General features: G+C 38.8%; 1 protein-coding gene across 6 annotated transcripts in view; it reads right to left on the reverse strand.

Annotated features, from left to right (window-relative positions):
• Window positions 1–2,770: 2,770 nt before the first annotated feature.
• pex14 (peroxisomal biogenesis factor 14) overlaps window positions 2,771–21,027 on the reverse strand; it is a 78,883-nt gene continuing 60,626 nt past the window's right edge. For 3 of the 6 annotated variants that reach the window (XM_086051218.1, XM_086051260.1, XM_086051250.1), the window contains 4 exons: window positions 19,703–19,800; window positions 7,543–7,634; window positions 4,881–5,302; window positions 2,771–3,057 (listed from right to left, as the gene is read on the reverse strand). In XM_086051218.1, the coding sequence (XP_085907344.1) occupies window positions 3,011–3,057; window positions 4,881–5,302; window positions 7,543–7,634; window positions 19,703–19,800 (659 nt within the window). In that variant the 3' untranslated portion in view covers window positions 2,771–3,010. Of the gene's footprint in view, window positions 5,303–7,542; window positions 7,635–19,702; window positions 19,801–21,027 lie in introns of all 6 variants that reach the window. The other 3 variants (XR_015089510.1, XM_086051226.1, XM_086051242.1) reach the window with 3 other exon arrangements.

Below are 21,027 nucleotides of genomic sequence, written 5' to 3' on the forward strand. Positions count from 1 at the left end.
GCAAGGTATAAGGGAACAAAATGTTGATTGATATTGTGTATTATACCCAGTCAAACGGTTGGAAATTCTGCAATAAAGTAAATGCTAATTAAATGTGTTAATTTTTTAATTTCTTTCTTAATTCAGCATTAAAGTATAGTGTAATTACAATAGATTATTACTGGTAATCATGTCATCTTGCTGCAAGTAGCAGTAAGTTAGCAAGTTGCATTCACATAAATAAATAATGTAAACTAAACATATTCAGTTGAATGTAGTTTTTCCCTATTTAACATGTTAGGTTATCCCATGTGTAAAAATTAACGTTGTTCAAGGCAATCGGTTTCCACATGAATTTCTAGTAAGCTTTACTAATTCAGGTTTAGAGTATAGTTACACAGTAGCCTCCCAGAAAAGTCATTGATCACTATCTTCATCTTCCTCCTCCTGTGCAAAAAACCCACCAAAGCCCGTTGGCAAGAGTGGATTTTTTTTTACCCTGCTCCACACTGTCAGGATCCACTGTTTGTAATGGCTCAATAGTGGTGTAAATCCCACGCCACCTTTGAAAAAAAAAGTAATCATCGAACATATCACCCGCAAAAAGTGAGGGAACATTGTTATTGTAAGCCACAGTAACATTATGCAGTGTTAACATGAACATGGCATTTAAATACAGAAAAATACAAAAAAAAAAATTGACATGATTAATCAAAACATAAGTTCAATAAAATTTTCACCAAAACAGTTCTTAAACTACTCAAACTGTGAACTACAACTAAAGTGTAGGTTACTTAACACTTCTCCGTGACCATTTGCATTTGTTTAAAGATGGTTTTTTTATGCCAATCCCCCATCCCGTGGAAATATTTGAATATTCTGTATGAATGAGGAGTGTACAGTTATGTTCTAAACCAAGTCTAGTACGTAGTCATCTGAGCATCTGCTTTGAGCTAACAACACATGCATTGATCCAAGGAGATACCCAGCCCTCTAACCTGCTGAGTGCTCAGTTCCAGTGAACAATCGAGTTCACAGCACATCAATACACTATCCTATTGAGTGCTCTCCGTTTAGCAGCATGATTGATGAGGTTAAGGCCCCCAGCCAGGGAGCAAAATGATGTCAAAACCAAGGTGCCGCATTGAGCAAATAATTTGTCCCAAATGAGGGAGAACTTAGCAAAAACAGACTTCAAGTGTATTTTCAGTTTGTAGTATTAGTAGAGTATGCAAACTCTTCTGTTGTTCAGTGATGTAGATGGAAGCCGCTTTATGGACAACAACATCCAAATACCCTCAGACACTAAATGATGTACAAGAGGATTTATTACAGTTGGTTCCCATAAATTTCAGGTTGGCTTCAGGTCCAGAAAGAGGTTAATGGATTACAAAGGGAAGCAGGATCAAACCACACAGAAGTTTATACACCTCTTCGAACACTATTGATCATTGAGACCCAGATAAATTTAAGTCATACTCTTGATTACGCATAGTAATATTAAGAATGTAGATTATGAAGGGAAAAATGAGGCCCCCTCTCGAAGGGTCATCCTACCTGACAGAGTGAAATGACAAATGACGAAAAGTGAAACTGTAAATACAGATGTGCTGTATGGAATATTAAGTGCTGGAGTTTTCAGAATTGATATTTCCTAAAGCATACTGTAGTGTAAAATACTGTAACGAATGCGGTGGATTTTTTTTCCAAACAATGAGCACTATACACCCCGATGAATGCCAAGCAATGCAAAATATATAAAATAAGCAAAGAAAAATAAACTTCCCTAAAATTCAACAAAAAATAGTATAACCATCAAAATTAGGAACATTTTTCTTGTTTCCAGATAAATGGATAAACATGCTTACTTTTCAAAGGCTTTGTACTTATTTATGCTGAGCACTGACAAAAGACCAGGTTTTTCTAATCTATAAAGAGATACCACAATAAATTTCAAAATTTAAACATATAACGTGACCTGCAAGCCATATTAAGTGAAAAAGAATTGTATTGCTTCATAGGTGAAACTATTACTTTGCTGAAGTATATGCTTTTATGCTTTCTTTAATGACACTGTTACAATTGGGCAGTTTATCAAGATGGAAATATTTGTCCACTCCTCCTTGCAAAAGTGCTCAACGCATGCCAGATTGCAAGGGCAACCCTTTTTCACATTGCAGTTGAATTTACATCTGGCATTCGGATAATGGATGGATGGACAATGGGGCCTTGGTTAGGCCATTACACAACTTGAATTTACCCTGGGGAAGTATATATATATATATATATATATATATATATATATATATATATATATATATATTATATATATGTATACATATATATATATATATATATTACTGCTGTCAAACGGGCGGTAATCAAATGTTGTAATTGATCGCGTCAAAATATTTGACTCATTTAACTCATGCGCAGGATGACCGCCCATGCATAATCCCACTCAGAAGTGCACAGTGAGATGCAGAGCGGACGCGTGGGAGTATACAGAAGCATTTCGAATGAACAGGGAAGCTTTAAAGTGGAAGTCAATGCAAACATTTGTATTTGTGGAGTAAGTGTTAATCCACTGTTTTTTAGCAATCTCTGGGGGCGACCATTTTGTCTTCTGGACATCGGAATGAGGTCGAGTTGTGCCGGAAGTTCCGTCATTTGGCTGAAAATTCAGCCTTCGGAGGACCCAGCCTACAAATTTGGACACAGCTCCAGAGTGTATTGTAGCCTATAAAATGGACAACACTACCAAACACAGCATGAAAATAAACACATATGGTTTATATCATTGAAAACCATTTTTATTATTTGACACCCTTCCAACAGATAAATGAATAGAAATTTCATAATTTACATTAAAGCTTGCTATTTTCAGTTTTCTTATCAGCTTTAGGTACAGAGGCAGAGGATTCACACATACAGTAAATGGTTGGTAAGAACCAGAGCCGGGCATCGCCTAACCGCCACCGCGTTCAGTCCTGCATATTTAATCGACCACGTGGTCCCGGTCCATCCCTCGTCAGCGACAGCCAATCGGCGTCGAGAACGTAATCTTCACGTCACACGCTGCCAAACAAAGAAAAAATATCAAATAAAAACATAAGACACACACACACACACAACGTGGCGATCCGTGAAAAACAATATGGGGCACATGTCATTGCGTCTCTGGGACTGCAAAGTACCCTAATACAGTGTTTGATTTTTCATTTTTTCCCTTACTCGGCCACGTGTCAGGAGTGCGGCACCTGCGCGTAACGTGGTACAGGTTAGTACGTTCTCGATGCCGTCTGGTTGACTCGGACCGAGTGGGACCACGTGGGTCGATTAAATATGCAGACGGGAACTCGGTGGCGGTTTGACGATGCCCAGCTCTTGTAAGAACTACGATCACATAAGCGCTGCGTCCCTCCACCTTGATGTGTTCCTATGAAGGCCACGTGATGGGAGATGAACGTGGCACAAGAGCCGAGATTTATCCTGTCTTCTCACTCACGGACCCGTCTCGAGCTGCAGACAGAGTGACTAATTCAATAAGTCAAGTATTCATTTATTACTTTCCTTTTCAATCACGGGACATTTTTATAAGCTTCCCGCATCCACCTCCGCACACACACTGAGAAAACAAGTGACACAAATTCTGCAACTTCCATCTGTGGCAGCCCTTGGTGTCTCACTGCATCATAATAACAAAATAGGGGCGCAGTTTTCAGTAAAGATTAGTCACTGTGGGAGGATCTGCCTAATTTGGACCGGGGGGCTTGTTACGGAAAATAACACAATGCGACTGGGATTTCTGTATTAGATTTGCGCGTTTAGCCTGCTTGACATTTCAAGCTGCATGAACTAATACATCTGTTATTTGTTGATCATTTGATTATTAACATACTTCACAAACCAAATCAGCTTCTATGCTGGAGATGCAGAAACAACACAGTGCACGAGCCCCCACCCCCGCCACCACCAAACACACCGCTCACCTGCCACGCACAAACAAACACCCTCCATAATTCGCAATTCAGCCCTCAATGAAAGAGGAAAGCAGCGGAAAAAAAAAACCATTTATCTACCACTCTCCTCTGAGCCTCTGAGCATCCTGACACTTGCATGGAACAAAGCCACTCATCACATTCTAATCTTGAATTTCAGGGCTTTTATTTCACCCAAATGCCACCGCGCTGGCCTTGTGAATTATTGACAGACTGACACCAATGTGGAAGCGCACATAAAAGAGGCTAAAAGCTCCGGCCCTGGTCGGGATTGTCCTTTCCAATTGTCATCAAAAAGGAACTTAGCTAACGCTTCACTGCAAGCGGTACAATAACTTTCGGAATGAACAAACGGACATATGACACCTGACCCACAGCTGCACCACCGACAAAGCTGTAAATGAAATGATGTAAGTATTTCATTTAAGAGTATTTATACTGCCTAGTTAGTTCCTCAAAACGTTTTACTTAGGATGCTGTCTTTTAATTTGGGGATGAAAAGGTAATCAAGGTATATAGAAATCCTGCATGAAGTGTTTGCTACATCAGAGCTGCAATGAAAAATCTGCGAAAAAATCATTATTCGCAATTTACATAGAGCCCTGTGAAGCTGTCCAGCCGCAATCTCTCTGTGAGCTCAGATTCGACCTTTGACCAAAATATTTGCAAAAATAAAAACTTTTTGGTGAGATATGGGGAGAGGCACCAATTACTTGAAAACTTTTGCGATTCGCAACTCTGAGAATTAAGTTTGAGTGGCGATGTTCCAGTGACTGTAGAGTGCGACTGAAAAAAGCCAAAGCCCACAGAAGTGCTGATGGAAGCAGAATGAGTGTAAGCGGAGGAGTCACAAACAGACAGGTGCAAAAGGGAATTTAACAGGTGTCTAATCCACCTCACTTTCATTGCCAGCACCCTCTGGCCGCCTCAGTTTATCCTCTTGTTTGTGGATCTGTCCATCGCCACCTTGACGATCCTCGCTCTGCATGCTTGGACCGTCCACCTCTTCCTTTTCCTGGCTATCATCGGCATTCTCTTCCTCCTCCCCCTGCACCTCCAAGCGAACCTGGTCTTTCAAGCCCAAGGGCAGCGCAGTGTCAGGGCCCACGACATCACCGTTGACACCCAGTGCCCCACCCAGTACATCCCGTGGGCTGAGGCGACCATCTTTGACTGGGGAGGAGTTGGCTGACTCGTTACTGACAGGTGATATGTCGCTGCTGCTGTGGTTGGCCGACTGGGAGCTGGAAGCTGATGGCCCCTTCAAGGGAATCTGCCATGAGGGGATCTTAGAAATAGAAGGAGTGGAAGGAAATTGTCTCCTGTGACAGAGAATAAAAACATGATCAATTCTCTTATCACACGGAAATAGTAGTACCCATGATTTATTGGCCAACGCTTTTGCACTTGGCATCGTATTACACAAGCTGTGCGCTAAAGAATGCAAAACTTATTTTTTTTGTGTTGTCATAGTCACATATAAACATCACATTCATAGGCGAGCAGAAGTATTGCAACAGATCGGCTTCACATTTACAACCAAGTCATTTGATTTATTAAAAAAAAACAAAAAAAACACATCCAGCCTGAGACCCGCTGACATTGCGAACCTTTTGTATTCTTCTTTTGTGATGTTGTCCCAGGCTTGGACAGCAACCGCTTTGGCGGTGGAGTTTCTACCGTTAGTCTCCTTTTTAGCAGGTAAAACTCATGCTTTATAACCTACCACTTTTTGCCTCCTTTGTTGTTTTGGCTCATTGTATTTCTGCATGATAATATTTCATCTCTTTACTTTATGGCAAATTCCAGTCTGGCCTTCCTATTCTTCGTGTGCAGTATCTGTACTTTTGTTCATGGCCTTCATTCATTCCCGGTGGTGGTTGCTGCTGATGCCACAATTCTTTTGAGGCTTTTGTTCCAATCACAATGTTTCTTTCATTGACTGCTGCCATTTTCTTTATTCTCCCCATTCAACATCTGTTAGGACACCAGTGGTTTCTTCAAAATGGTTGTAGTGGCTATAGCCAATGTTTGTGCAGTAATTCTAATTTCCCATCATCTCTTATCTTCTCTGGTTGTCATGATGCTTACATAATATCCAAGAGGTATAAATGTAGACTTCTTGAGCAAACCTAAACGCGATCCCGAGGAACGAAATCGAGTGCAATTTATTGTTTGAATAAGAAAAAGGTTCAAACAGGTACCATATTCCAAGTGGTCATTCAGATCCACATGTAAATATCTGGAAATAAAAGATGAAACGTCCCACATTGATGTCAAACTCAAATGTCACTCTATGGAAAAAAGAAAGGAAGTGGCCTATCAGCTTCAATACTTCAGGAGAGACGTGTAAATGGAATCCTCTTAACTGGACAAATTGATCTTGGCTGTTAGTGTCAGGACTCTGTGGAGCAGTTACAGTAAAAAAGACAACACTTTTGATCAAGAAATAGTGTTTTTTCCCCATCTACATTGTGTTTCCCTTCTTCACTTTACTCTCACTAATAGGTGAGTAAAAGTAAGATCATAGGACCAATAGGTGTCTTGTTTACCCATAAAAGTATGAAAATAAAGAAGATGGTGCTGAAATGCTGATGACTGCAGTATGCTAATGGTCTAAAGCAAGTTGTGAAATTAAAGCAATGGTGCAATCTGTAACCTCTAATGCCACAGTGAAATGATAACCCAAAAGCACTTTGACATTTATGGTTGTCTAAGTGTGCAACTAATTTGGAAGACCATATAATCTTTTATTCATTCATACCTCAACATAAGTGTTTGTGTGATTCCTGGAGCAGTACAACAACTTAAAAACAGGCGTAAAGTGGAAATCAACCCAAACATATTTTTTTTCATGAATATGTTCCCAGCAGGCCCGCTAGTTGAAACACAGCATTCCGATTAATATTGCGTTTGTGGAATATGTGTTAAGCAGCAAAATCCACTTGTTTTTATTCTTGAAAAAATATGTTTGACTTCCACTTTAAGACTGTGGCTTTGTTCGCAAGATGATGATCTGCGCATCAACTGATGTCAACATGAACATTTGGCAGGCTGTTATTTCCTCTTACTAAACATATATCAGACTGGAGATGCATGGTGGTGAATAACCACACTGTACCTCACCAGGCATCCTCCAAGAGTTAATGTTGCTGTCTGTACAATAAAAGTTGCTCCAAAAACAGGTTCCGATAAAAAGGTCACCTCAGAGTGTATTCATTATTTAACCTGTTGAAGAAAAAGATACAACCCGGTATGTATAGTAGGCCATGGTTTGATCTTTTACTATGAGCATATTTGAACATGATGCTGGTGTCCTGTTTTACAAATGCAACGACGAACTGAAGGCATCTTGGGTGGAAAACAATTAGTCGTCCACATTAAAAATATTATTGTCCCTTAAAAAATAACATGGTGTGGATGAATGAAAATGTACCAATAGTATTATTAAAATGTAGTCAGATATGTATACAAGTGATTCAAGAGGGATGCTCCTCTTCAATACTGTCACGCGGTGTGTGTGTGTGTGTGTGTAGGGGGGGGGACTGAACAACTTTGTTACCTGCTGAGCAGTAAAGCCTTCAAAGAGCCTATCTCAGCCTTCAGCTCTCCAACTGTTTGGTTGTCCAGGATGCGACTGGTTGCAGACGCCGCCTATAGGAAAATACAATGAGCACACCCAAAGTCAACATGCCTCTTTCAACAACCCCTCCATTGTCACTCAGTGCGATATAAAATAATTTCAAAAACAGCTTTGTTCAAAAAAAGGGACAGGCTATTGAGTAAACAAACACGGTAAACACAAAAAGCCTCAACACTTGTGTAGGGAATCATGACTCTCACCTGTCACCTGGGCAACCTCGCCACTGCATGTGGCTTTTAGGACAAACAACCCCACGACAGTTATATTTATGGCCCCACGGCATGAATCATGCTGCTTTAACACAAATGTCCCTACTATGCAGAAAATTGAAGGCGGTGTGCGGCGTTTTACATCATGGCTTTATCTTAAACAACGGGCACGCTCATGAGCGCTTACAACTGCTTTACAGTTTGTCAAATGTGTTCAATCTCTGACACACACATGAAAACAATTTACTAATTAAAAAAAAAAAAAAAATATATATATATATATATATATATATATATATATATATATATATATATATATATATATATATATATATATATATATAGTGCATGGGGCCTGATGGATTTTTTGAGGCAGATGACATTTTTTTTTTTTTTTTTTGGTCAAAGTTGGCATCCGGCCTGGTCACTATTCCCTTCGAACAGCGGGGATAAGCTGTAAATATATTGTTAAAAAAATAGCTATCCTTTTTGGTTCCCAGAATGCATTGTGCGGTGCAATGCATTTAATTTATGGCGTAAACAGTAGTTAAATGTGTGATATTTAACACATGTTATGCTTTATGTTGCACTATATTTTTATTTTACTATGTTTCTTTTTTAACCAAACCATGACTTTAAGTTGTGTGTTAAAAAGTGACATCCAGGTCAATTCTTTGCACAACTTGCATGGCTCCCGCAACCGTGGCGTCCGCCATTATGTTTCGAAAGAATTCCCGAACATCCTCCGCGGGCGTACAATACCGTCACATGTATATTCTGATGCATTTCATTGGTAAGAGACCGAGAATTTAAATAATAAATAGAAAATGACCATTTTGCCACTGTCGGCTGAAAATGACATCACAGTTGTTCAAGGCTCAGATAACGACCAATCATGGCTCAGCTTCAGAAAACAAGTGAGCCATGATTGATTATTACCTGAGCAACTAGGAAAGGTATTTTTCAGTCGACAGAAGTGACAAAATGGCTGCCCGCTGACATTCCACAAACGTAATATTAATCAGAATGTCATATTTAGACTTGTGTAGTCGCATAGAAAATTTAATTGTAAAGAATTTTGGGGAGTTGCCTACCAATTTAAGACATATTTTTATTCTTAGGCTTTTGACTCAACAGGAGATCCGGCATTGTTCTATTATTTCATGGTGTCTGCTGTATTTGTGTTAGTATTCATTGATTGATAAATTGATTGATTAATTAGTTAATGGATTGATTGGTTAATTAATTGTTAATAATTTTAATTGATTCAATTAATTTGGGCTATTAATTTACTGTTTTCACCGTATTTGCTATTGTATGATTGATCTTCACTCCATGTACAGCACTTTGTATTCAGAAATGGTTGTTTTAAAGTACAGTGGTACCTCTACTTACGAACGTCTCTTCATACGAAATTTTCAAGTTACGAAACAGGGAAATATTTCCTCTTGTTACGAAAGAAATTTCAGGATACGAAAGGTAAAAATATGGACTGCTACTCGCAGTATGGGCTGCTACTAGCAGTATGGGCTGCTACTAGCAGTATGGGCTGCTAGTCGAAACTCCAGAGTTTCCTGAACGCAACATGCTCATAGCTGCTCTGCCATTGGCTATTACCTAGCATCTTCCTGGCGTCCCATTGGCTAAGAGGGACCTCTTCTGTATGTCTCTATGTGTGTAGATAGACTGGTAGATAGATAGATGCAGCGTCCTCGTCATTCGCCCCTCGGGCCATGAGGTGTTCCAATAGTTTTACGTGAATTAGAAACGAGGAAAGGAAAAAAGGAGAAAACCGTTTTTTTTGTCCATACAAACAAAGCAAGAGATAATAGACAAGTATGAAAAAGGGATGCGTTTGGTTGACCTCGCCAAAGAATATGACCGTAATGTATTGACAGTCGCCACGTTATTAAATCAGTTCTTTACAAAACGCCAGGCAAAAAACACTTCTGAGAGAGAACATGAAACAAAGAGGGCAAAAAAGTGATGAGGACAGGAATTAAAAGGTAAACGACCATCATTTTTATTCTTTACTCTATTCTTTGTTTTTTTCTTTTTTTACATTATGCACAACTGTCATTTATTGTGCAATAATCTAATTGTCACATTTATTTGTTACATGTTTTGATGCATTTTTATGTTTTATAAAACATTTATGTCTGAATATTGGGGGGCTTGGAACGAATTAGGGCATTTACATGGAAAACGCGTCTTTACTTACAACATTTTGTACTTAAGACATTTCTTCCAGAACCAATTAATTTCGTAAGTAGAGGTACCACTGTACTATATTAATAAAGTTGACTTGAGTTGAGTAAGCCTTGCTTGTAAAAAAATAAGTATATGATATGCTTTGTTTTGAATGACAAGTCCATAGAATGATGATCTTATCAACAAATTTGATCATACTGTATATTCAGTATTTAAGGAAACAAGGTTATGGTACAGATTTATGTGTAAGAAATAATAAGACCAGTGTCACTAGTCACAATTGTTGTAAATGGCTAGAGTAGATCAAGGTAAAAATAATTGGCAAACATCGGTCGTTTGGCTGATGATTTTGGTCAATGTTTGAAGCGCCATATCGGTTGATTTAATCGGCCGGCTGATCATTCTGACCCTATAAAATACATGTTTATTATACAGGGAGAATAAAAGGGACTGAAGTGTATATGGTTGGGATTTCATGCAACGTGCACACAGCTAAACTCCCTTCATACTTAGTGCTCGAGTTCCCTCACTCTGTTTTTCTCCATTCTCCCATTCCTTAAAAGGGACACACACTCACAACATAAGAGACTGTTTCTTTTTTTTGCGTGTGTGCTTTTGTTTTGTGTTCTTTTTGCCAAATTTCAATCATAGACGTGCTACTTAATATCGCTGCCCTGTGAAAAACACTTATGTCCAATTTTGATAACAAAATTCATTTTCACATTAATGCAATGTCAGTAACACAAAAAACACCATTTACATAATAAGAAGAACATTGAAAAAAATTGAGATAAGTGTTTTTCACAGGATAGCGATGATATTAAATTGTTGGTCAGTTAAATGCACTGTTCTCGAATGTGATTGAAAGTTAAAGATTAACAAATATTTCCACTCAAAAGTGAATGAGTCATTGAGATGTCATTCAAAAACTTAATTACAGCCAACCTGAATTAATGAGCTAGTGCCTTTTCAATATTACCATCTGAAAATACATCTTGAAATGATATTCCTATATTTGCACTTTCTTAACTAATCTGTTTTGTGGTGGCCTGATGGAAATGTGCAATTTTAGCGATTGAATTTATTTCTATTTGTCAACCAAAAAGTATTTGAGTTTAAAACATAGCTTGTGGTGTCAAATATATGTACTGTATTAAATTAAATTTGATTTATACTGATAAATTAAATTAATTACGAATCAAATTAATTAGATCATGGGTTTTAATCAAGTCCTGCCTCTAGAACTAATATGAACTTTGACAGGCTTCTCGGAGCAGATTCCAAATCATTTCCACATATCTTTCTTTGAAACACAGAAGTAATCCCTGAAGGTTTGAAGGAGACCAGTGTGTGGTGGAGCAAAAAAAAAAAAGGAACAGGCAATGACTCGATCTTTGACCTCAGTTACTTCAGGGATCTTGTGTTACATAATCATTAAATCAGTAATACTACTGCTTTGGACTACAGGCATTATTCCTATAAATCGAGGTAGAAATCACAGGTGGACCGCCTCCAAATGCAGGGAGACATACCATTACTTCTGCTCTTTTTTTTAGTTTTTTAATTTGTCATCCACTTTTGGACAAAATGAATGATTTTCTTTTTTTTCTGTAAAAAAAAAAAAAGTACAAAGAAAACAGCGTCATTTAAAAATCACTCCAGTTACCACATATTATTTTTACCACATATATATGTTCCATGCAATATGCAAAAAAGTTTATACAAAAGCCTTGTGATGACTTACATAAAAGTAATGGCTGCTTGTGTTTTGAGCTATTTCATTTGTCAGTGTTTTGTTGGTTAATTGCAAACTATTGGAACCTTGTTAACATTGCAAATAAATATGCAATGAGGTTGAATAATATTAAGCTGTACTGTACAATGATGGATGATAGATGGTGTCTGTTCCTACAATAAAGACTTGCACATGAGCAAGAATAGATTACGTGAGGATACTCCAGTGAGAAGGGGCAAAGTCATGGGGAAACTGGACTAAAACTGTAATTAAGTCCCTCCTAACTCACCTGAGGATGCTTGTTAGGAATTGTGGACCCCCTATCAGGGAAAGAGTGATAATTTGGACTCTATCGCTTGTAATTAAATCTAAGAGAAATTAATTGAATCACATCTGAAAGGGATCACACTCATTTAGTGAGCCAGGAGGAGGCTGAGGAGGAAAAGTGAAGGGCTAAAGAAAAGGAGCAGATGAGATGTATTTTCTGAGTGGTGATGGTGGTTATCAGTTACAAAGCCGTGCTGATAGGGAGACATGTTTTACATGTGTTGCATTGGGAGCCAGCAGACAACATTCTTATTACAGTCGTCACCTCATTAGAACTATCTTAAGCCCTTCCCTCCCCAAGGTATCAATATAGTAAAGTCTAATTCATTGTATACATAAATTTACCTTATATTGACTGAGTTAGATCAGTGATTCTTAACCATGGGCTACGGCCCAAAGTTGGACTGCAAGCGCCAGCTTGTGGGCCACAAAATAATTACAATGGTGTACCTGTGGGCGGCAAGGCAGCGTATTTTACCGAATAAATATAAATTAGCTGCTGCTTTTTCCAAGGAGATGCCCAGTTACAATTTATCTTCCTGCCAGTAGGTGACAAAAAGGCATCACTGTTATTTATCCGTGCATAGAAGTACAAGAAAACTAACAACTAAAATAATCAAGTATTTAAAAAACAAAAATAGAAATTGTAGGTGATGCCAAACCGCACGAAGAGGCAAAACAATTGCGCAAGTGCAACCGTGACTTCATAAACACGACTTTGTGAGTGGAGGTCATGAGGCAGAGCCCGGTGTGTTTAGTGTAGATCAACACTAACCAAAGAAGCACTGAAGCCTTCAAAACTAGAGAAACCAAATTTCCAACTAGAAAAGTCTCTTGATTTTGAGAGAAAAGAAAATGGGCTTGCAGAAGAATTCTAGACAAATTTAGAAAAATGGCTGGACTAAGCATGGCCGGAAGTGGATTTTAGTCCGGCCCACTAGTCGGCCCTCGTGCGTTTGACGTGGTCGAGAGGCGGCCAAATTTCTTCTCAGCCTACTCAGTGAAAGGCTTCTTTTTAGGCTTCTTTCTACTCCCGCGTCGGCGCGAGCGACAACTGCCGCATTGCTTCACGTGACCGACGCATTGTGCTGTTGGCCACAGGTCTACAACACATGCCACTCACACATCAGGAATTGTTGCTGCTCCGATCGGTCCATTATGTCACATGTTGCGATGACATACAGTTTCCCACACGGAGAGGAGAGAGAAGATGCAGCTCGTTGCTGCTGCAAAAGCAAACTAGTCTGGCAATAAAATTAAATGCATCGTCTAGTCATTTTGGTTCCTTTATGGTTGTGGCAGGCACGATATCCATTGTTGTCGCTGTCTTTTTGAAGAGACGCCCCCCGACTTGGAACTTAACGGTTTCAAAACAACTTGTGTCCGGGAGTATATTAAGCTGCGCGCAGCACTCAAGTATGATGCTGCCACATCAAGGTGGAGTTCATGCACTTCTTCTGACATCTTCTACTTCCGTAAATACGCCATAGCAAACGTGCTGTGTATAGTGGTTTGCTGGTATGCTTTTATTTTGAAGGCCGTGAATGAATGGAAGTGCAGAAAATAAATAACTTGTTGAATGTGACTTCTGGCCGTCTGTTGGACCCAAATAATTATACATTATGACAAAACCAACCAAGGGGCTCGCAATGTGCCCAGCTCTGACTTTATATTTGACTTTAATCCCACTTGAAACAAGAAGCATAAAGTGGACATTTATGGTGATTGTAGTAATTCAGTAACGGATCAGTTCGATTCATTTTTTTTTTACACACGGTTATGACGCGACGTCATCGTTAGTGATGTCTCAATTTCCCCCAAATACTGTATTTATTTCTACCTCCTACCTAATCGCTTCACTGTAGAAATGCCCCGACACGTTGGACCACATTTACTTCCATAAACAATACATCATGAGTGACGTCGTCTCCTCTTCTGCGCATGCGGGTCACTTTGGCGTCGCATGTATTCATACAGCAGACAAGACCGAGTTTGCATTTATAATGTTATATGAACGCTTACGCAAAAAAAAAAAAATCCGATTTTTTCCCAAAAATCTGAATTGACCATTAAGACCTGTGTGAACCTAGCCACAGTTGTACAGGGCTCAGGTAACGCCCAATCACAGCTCACTGGTTTTCTGAAGCTGAGCCATTATTGGTCATTACCTGAGCGCTGAGCAACTGTGAGGTCATTTTCAGTCGACAGCAAAGCAGCAAAATGGCCGCCCACTGAGATGGACAAAAAAAAAATAAAAAGTTGGATTTTACTGCTCAACTCATATGCGACAAACGCAATATTAATCCGAAAGACATGTTTCGACTAGTGACGACACATAGAAAATATTGCAAATAATTGTTTTGGGTTGACATCCGCTTTAAGATTTGGTCACTACATCTAGCTCCAGATAGAATTAAAAAAAGAGAGAGAGAGAGCGAGAGAGACTTGAATCCCCAATAACAAACAGCCATATGAGTGGAACCATTTTCACAGCATTGTTTTCCGAATGACAAGAAAAAAAAACTATTTGGAATCAGGGGTAACAAAGCGTATTTGAAGGACAAAAAAAAAAAAAGCAAACAACCTCGTTTTTCAATAATGTAAGTCATGTGCTTTTTCCTTTAAGCGAAGGAAAAAAGAGAAATCAGATTTGTGTTGCCTTATTATGTACAGTGTTGATATTTGATCCAATTTTACAGACTATGATACATGCTGTTGTCATGTTCTTCCTCAATTTATGCACTGAAAGAAAAAGTATCCAATTTTATGAACAGGATGAACAATGCGAGGCAAAAGTACGTGAACCTGTTGGTTTATTCTTGTGATTTAGATGGAAGTCAGACCAATGTCTGTCTGTTGGTTATGACCAATTCATGCAGAAAGTTAAGCAATTCCAAAGGGTTCACATGCTTTTTCCTCCCACTGCACTCTGCCAAAAGTCAAACGGGATAGGTGCCAGCTCATCCGCGCCCCTAATGAGGACAAGCGCTAAGAAAACAAATCTATGAATGGATAGACTCTACTCTTCAGCTCTTGAAAATAGATAAGAAAGATGAAAACTAAAATAACTCGGCTGTGGGAAACTGTGGGTGCCAAGGTGAGACCAGTTGGGAAGCGTTGGTTTATATCACTTGATAGGAAAAAAAAAAAAGAAGGCTTAGCAATGAAACTGTTAACCTCTTGCTACATACATAACATGTATTATCTTACATCGATGCTGTCGAGCAACACTATCTCTGACATGTCTTATTAAATTCGAAGAAACCTAATCAAACATTGAGCCCGTGCAGAATTTCAACTTTGAGATACATTATGTTAGCGTGTATACACACACATTGTGTGGAACTTCAGTGTTAAGTGCTTGTCTGCAGGCTAAGTGTTGGAGTATCAATGTCCGCTGAGACTGAAAGTGCGCTCAACCTCAAGTGCTGACATATCTCACACACCGCAGCAGCTTGTAAGATCTGATGTTTGCACAAACTGCTGATCAAGATAATTATCAGCGATCCATTCCATGGCATCGGCACTAAAATCCCCCAGATCTGAAAGTTCACTTTCACTTTGAAATGCATGGTGACCTGGATTTTTAAATACTACTAAAAAGCTTTGTGTGTGTGTACGTGTGGGTGTGTGTGTGCGTGTGTGGGTGCGTGTGTGTGTGTATGGGGGGGCTTTTATCACTTAGACTTATACAGAATCTTTGAATTTCTGATGCAAAGTTGTTTCATATTTACAGCACATGAACTGAACACAAGTTAGCATCAATGCTAAAACCAGGTAAGACAGTTTAATGGACAGACTTTTTCAACAAAATCTAAAATGTAATATTTTGAATTCAATCAATTCAAACCCAGAACAACAATAACACAATTACCCTTATATATTAGGTTTAATTGTACCCAAGACATTTAAAAATACATACGTACGTGATTAATTCCATGGAAGACTCTTGTTAAAATAATAACATTAAAGCCTTTTTGTAACGCATTTCCTCTAGCAACTGATTCTCGCCCATTCAAGCTAACATTCAGCCAATTTGTGACTTCATCATTGAGATGACATTATGCAAATAAGATTTTTGAGGTCTAGCCGACTTCCTGGAAAGCGGGAGCAGCGTTCTATGACCTATGTGTGGCCTTACCAGTAAAGAATTTAATTGTGCACTCATCTCTCCGAGCATATTGTAAAAAAAAAAAAAATGCACATGCAAATGTCCAACCATCCAAACAATACTAAAATATGCCAAAATAATTAACCTACGAGATGTGTATTTATTTTCCTAACACATTGCACACTGTATTTTTATAAATAGAGATTTCTCTGCTAAGTGTTTGTAAAGAAGAAAATAGATTAAATACATTGTATTCACTGCTAGAAAATAAGACATATCAACTATAGCAGCACTCAAGGACAACAGCTCATCTGGCTAAATGAAGATAAATGCCTTTGGACCATTAGCAAAAAGATCTTTAGCAAGCCTTGTTTAAGAGTGTCTGAAGGCAAATGAATTCAGTTCCTCTGCCAGCAGACACTACATTTTCAAGTAGCGCATGTATATTTATGATGGAATTAGTTTGAAAAGGAAGTCCCCAGAGGAGAGTTTTTGAGTGGAAACACTGGTACAGTGCAATTGATTTCACTCTATTTATGCTATTTCCCACTGGCAGTTAGTCTTACACAAGCTAGGAGGCAGTTTCTAATCTTCGATGCTGTACCCACTAATAAAGAGAACGATCAGTGATTTGAGACAGCGGGGCAAACATGGTTAACAGGCAGATTTGTAATGATAATGGGGTAGAAATATAGCAGTCTTTTTCACATCAGGGATGAATCATCCAGGGGCAAATCTATACTTCAGTTAGGCTGTTGCAATACAGCCAATGAACCAAGACAGAATAGTGAAAAAAGCTAAACAATCCCATGCCATGAGGTATTGTAATGTACAGTATATCAAAGGCTGCATTTACAATGCAGGTCGAAGTGCCCTATTCCAATTTAATGCTCATATCCCTGTTTATACTTAACATCTGAAACAATGTACATGCTCACACAACTCAATAAAGTACAAACACAGGTACACACATCAGCCTCAAGCAGCAACAACTCAGAATAGATTTGTTTTTTTAAAAATGCAAATATTCAATATTACGTACGATTAAGCTAGCCTTACTGACACACTGTCACCACTGGTTAATGCAGGTAACTACAGGAACTATTTTAATCTATCCATTAGTACATTTCACAGTAGTTTAGATTTACTCAGGGTGATATTTTTCTTTTTGTATTGTTTGGACAGACGCACGTTATGCCACTGATTGCCGTCTTTCAATGCCCTAAGGCTAGCATTGACAGAGTCCAATCAAGCCCTGCTGTTCTCGAGGGATAGGAACCGGGCCAGCCCACGAATAGCAAAAATCTGCATATAACTGACGCCCATAGAAATGGATTAGGCTAATGTTATTACTATTATTTAAAAAAAAAAAAATTCTTCAGAGAATGCTGATAAACAGTCATTATACACTTTCAGCAAAATTGAGGGTAAAACCTGGGAAAAAAAATATTGGATTAAAAAAAATAATAAATTACCTGCACATATGCGCGTGCTGAACCGCAAGTTTGCCGGGGTCGACTGTACATCCGATCTGTCTGTATATGCTGCTGGTACATTCATTGGCAGGTATCCAATTCACATGAGATTTTAATTCACATTTGGAAGAGACGCGATTTCCATTTCATTCATTTTAGTTTGTCCTTATACTGCCATGGCCCACATTTGAATTGGAAAAAAAGCTGAACCATGTCACTTGAACTAAGTATGTTTAATGTAAATCCAGACAAAATGTATTTATGCAAGAGAGGAATTTTTTTTCTAGTTTTCAGTTGAGGGGCACGACATGCCCTCTACAAATGAGTGGTTTCCAAACTACAAGAAATGTTTACTTAGCAGCCGAAGAAACCGAACGCGCCATGTGTTTTGGCTTAAAGGCACATTTCCGTGTTGAGAGGTATAATTGCTAAGCATAGCGAAGTTTGAGCAGTGTGGTGAGGCAAACCCTTAAAGCCACAAACGGTGAATAAAATGTAGCTTACCAACATAAACATGTGTTTCTCATTTTAAATCCTAGACCTGAAAACAATTTCCCAATTTCCTCCATGGCCAACAAGTCTTCCTGCACCGACTCGTGGGGAAAATTTAAGATCTACGCTGTAACTATAAAGCTGAGTTTACGATTTGTTTAATGGGTATTTTGATGTGAAATATACCTTTTATACACTACTGCTTTCCAACAAGGTACTCACAGCAAATGAAGTGGACACATTTTAATGCAATGTGTGATTTGAAAATGACAAATGAAAATGAAGAAAAACATTCCTATGTCCACCTGTGATGTGGCCGGAGCTTATTACCACCACAATTTTATCAGCGGGATTCCACTTCAGGCACAATTGTCATTAATAAAGAAGAGTGGCACAGGCAGAAAAGCAGAGTCATATTAGGTATCAAGTAAACAAAAAGTATCATTTATTTTATGTGGAATAAAAAATATAATATATATATTTTTTTCATTAAAAAAAAATGTCTGTGGTTTTGAATGACAGAATAAGCTGTTCAAAACTTGAAATGGTGGCACAAAGTGAGCTCCGGATCTTTAAATCAATCTTGCAGCCGCTTATACTTTTTCCCCCCATTTGAGCTCAAGCAGATGTGTCCACATATGTTTCCCTGCGATATCCAGATGCTAGCCATGTGCTTAACAAGCTGTGGACATAAAACATTGTCTAAGATTGTCTACTTCCAAGACACTTTTTAGAGCCCAGAGATCATAAAGTAAATTACGAGCCGTGTTATAAAAACTGCGAGCAACATTTCATGCCAGCACATCACTTTTTAGAACACAACCACTTCATCTAAACACTTAAAATTCTGAAAAGATTACCAACACTGTCTATAAAAATCAAGGCAAAGACAAACGACAGTATGGCTTAACATTATGGCCCCATAATGAGATGAACCATACTTGTGTTGCGCAGCTTTAGTTCTGATGATAAACTGTATAATAAGGCTGTCGATCTATGGCAGTTATGAGCAAGGGCAGCGCAGGAAGTTTTAGTGCATAGAAGCTTTGAGAATCCTCTTCGCTCCTCTTCTAATCAATCTGGAGAGTTCAGATGAACAACTTTACTGGGCTCCTTTGCAATTTCAAAGTTATTGCCTGTCCAACAATCGTCACAGTAAGTCATTTCAAGATTACCTTTATAGTATTGTCTGCTTTGTTACGTTGTCTCATACTTGTTAGGATTTTTCTTTCTTGTCAAAATCTATATCATGGGACTGTATTGAAAGATACGGTAATAGAGTGAGGGTGGTGTTCACTATTACAGAAAAAAAAACAACAACATAAAACTCCTAATCGCAGGTTTTAAGGACAGGTTCCCCCTCGTGCAAGCCTTAGAATGCATTACAGTATAATTAAAAGCCAAAATCTATTTTTGAGATTATTTCCAATAATGAATACAGTAAAACTCGCATGATTCATTGTTCATTGTCGGCAATAAGTGAAACATGCTGAGATGACGATGACGAGGCGACAACTACCTCTGCTGCAGTCAGTTCCTGGGAGAGCTCCTGGATTTTCTGCTGCTGTTGGACCAGCAGTTCCTGGAGAGAAGTCATTGTCTGCTGTAGCTGTTCAACTGATAAAGCAGGGAGGGGGAAAAAAGGTATTCGATACAGTAAATATGATAGAGAGGCTACATTTTTGGTGTAAAAAAATACAAAATAATAAAATCAAAAATTACACTTATATATCAAACATCAAAGCTGTCCAAGAATTGTAATTAAAGGCAATAGCCAGCCGCTATTTGGTCAGTCACTGGGGGCTGCACATAGGGTGAAGATATTAATCTCTAGTGTCTGAACTTAAATCAAATAACAGTCTCTAACCTTCCATTATCCACCCAGACACTTGCCTTCTAATGCATCTTAAATCCTCAAACGATCAACAAAGAAAAAAAACAAGGCTCTCATTTAGGAGGAGGCTGCCAGACAAAATGTCCCTCCTAATCCGAATAAATATTGTTCTTTTTTTCCATTGACTTTGAAGATTGAATTAGTTCAAGTGTTGGTGTTGGATGCGGGTGTATGATTTCAAATAACAGTGGGCACAGTTTGTTGCCCCCTGCTTCCAGTCACGCATGTATTACCAAACAATGCATTAAGTTTCCCTGAGCTGATTATATTATAGAAAACCAATAAACATTCATATAAATCATGGGCATGTAAAGTGTTAAATCAAGCCTAATGGGATTAACATCAACAGTTATTGTGGCGGTCCACTGCTGAGGTTGTCAGGCCAATGCTTAAAAGCCTGATCTGCAGCCGGCCAAATGGGATGCGTAGAACCACGGAAATGTAGGCTTGGACAAAGGCTTGAGCCAGTCTGTGAGGTAGAAAACCGGCACATAGGAAATATTTGATCTTTCAAAGAGGCAGCACCTGTATTTAAAATGGGTGGGGTAGTGTTTAACATAGGTAGGGTGCTGACATGTTTGATGTTTCTATGCTTGCAGAACGCACCAAAATACAAGTTTGAGCAGGATGGCTGGTGCCAAAAAGTCAAGCATTAAACCTGCTTATTCAGTTTGGGATCCTGAACGTGACCAACCTCTCTGAGGCTTGTAATAAAAGTAAATGCGACAGCCCTCTTAAAAAAGGTGTCACTTAGGAAGCGTGTGCTAAATCAAGGGCTGCCCTTTTGGTTTCTAATGACGCCTTACTGCACAATGACTTCTCCATATGAGTAGGTCAGTCCACCAGCCTGTGTTGCTGACTTCCGAATTACCATTGGCCCAGTTTTTAAACAACTACAGCCAAACTGTCCACAATCCAACCCCTGACTCCTTTGTACTGACAAAAATGCA

The sequence above is a fragment of the Filicampus tigris genome, chromosome 1, assembly GCF_054856515.1.
Source record: "Filicampus tigris isolate MCC_2025a chromosome 1, RoL_Ftig_1.0, whole genome shotgun sequence".
Taxonomy (NCBI): domain Eukaryota; kingdom Metazoa; phylum Chordata; class Actinopteri; order Syngnathiformes; family Syngnathidae; genus Filicampus; species Filicampus tigris.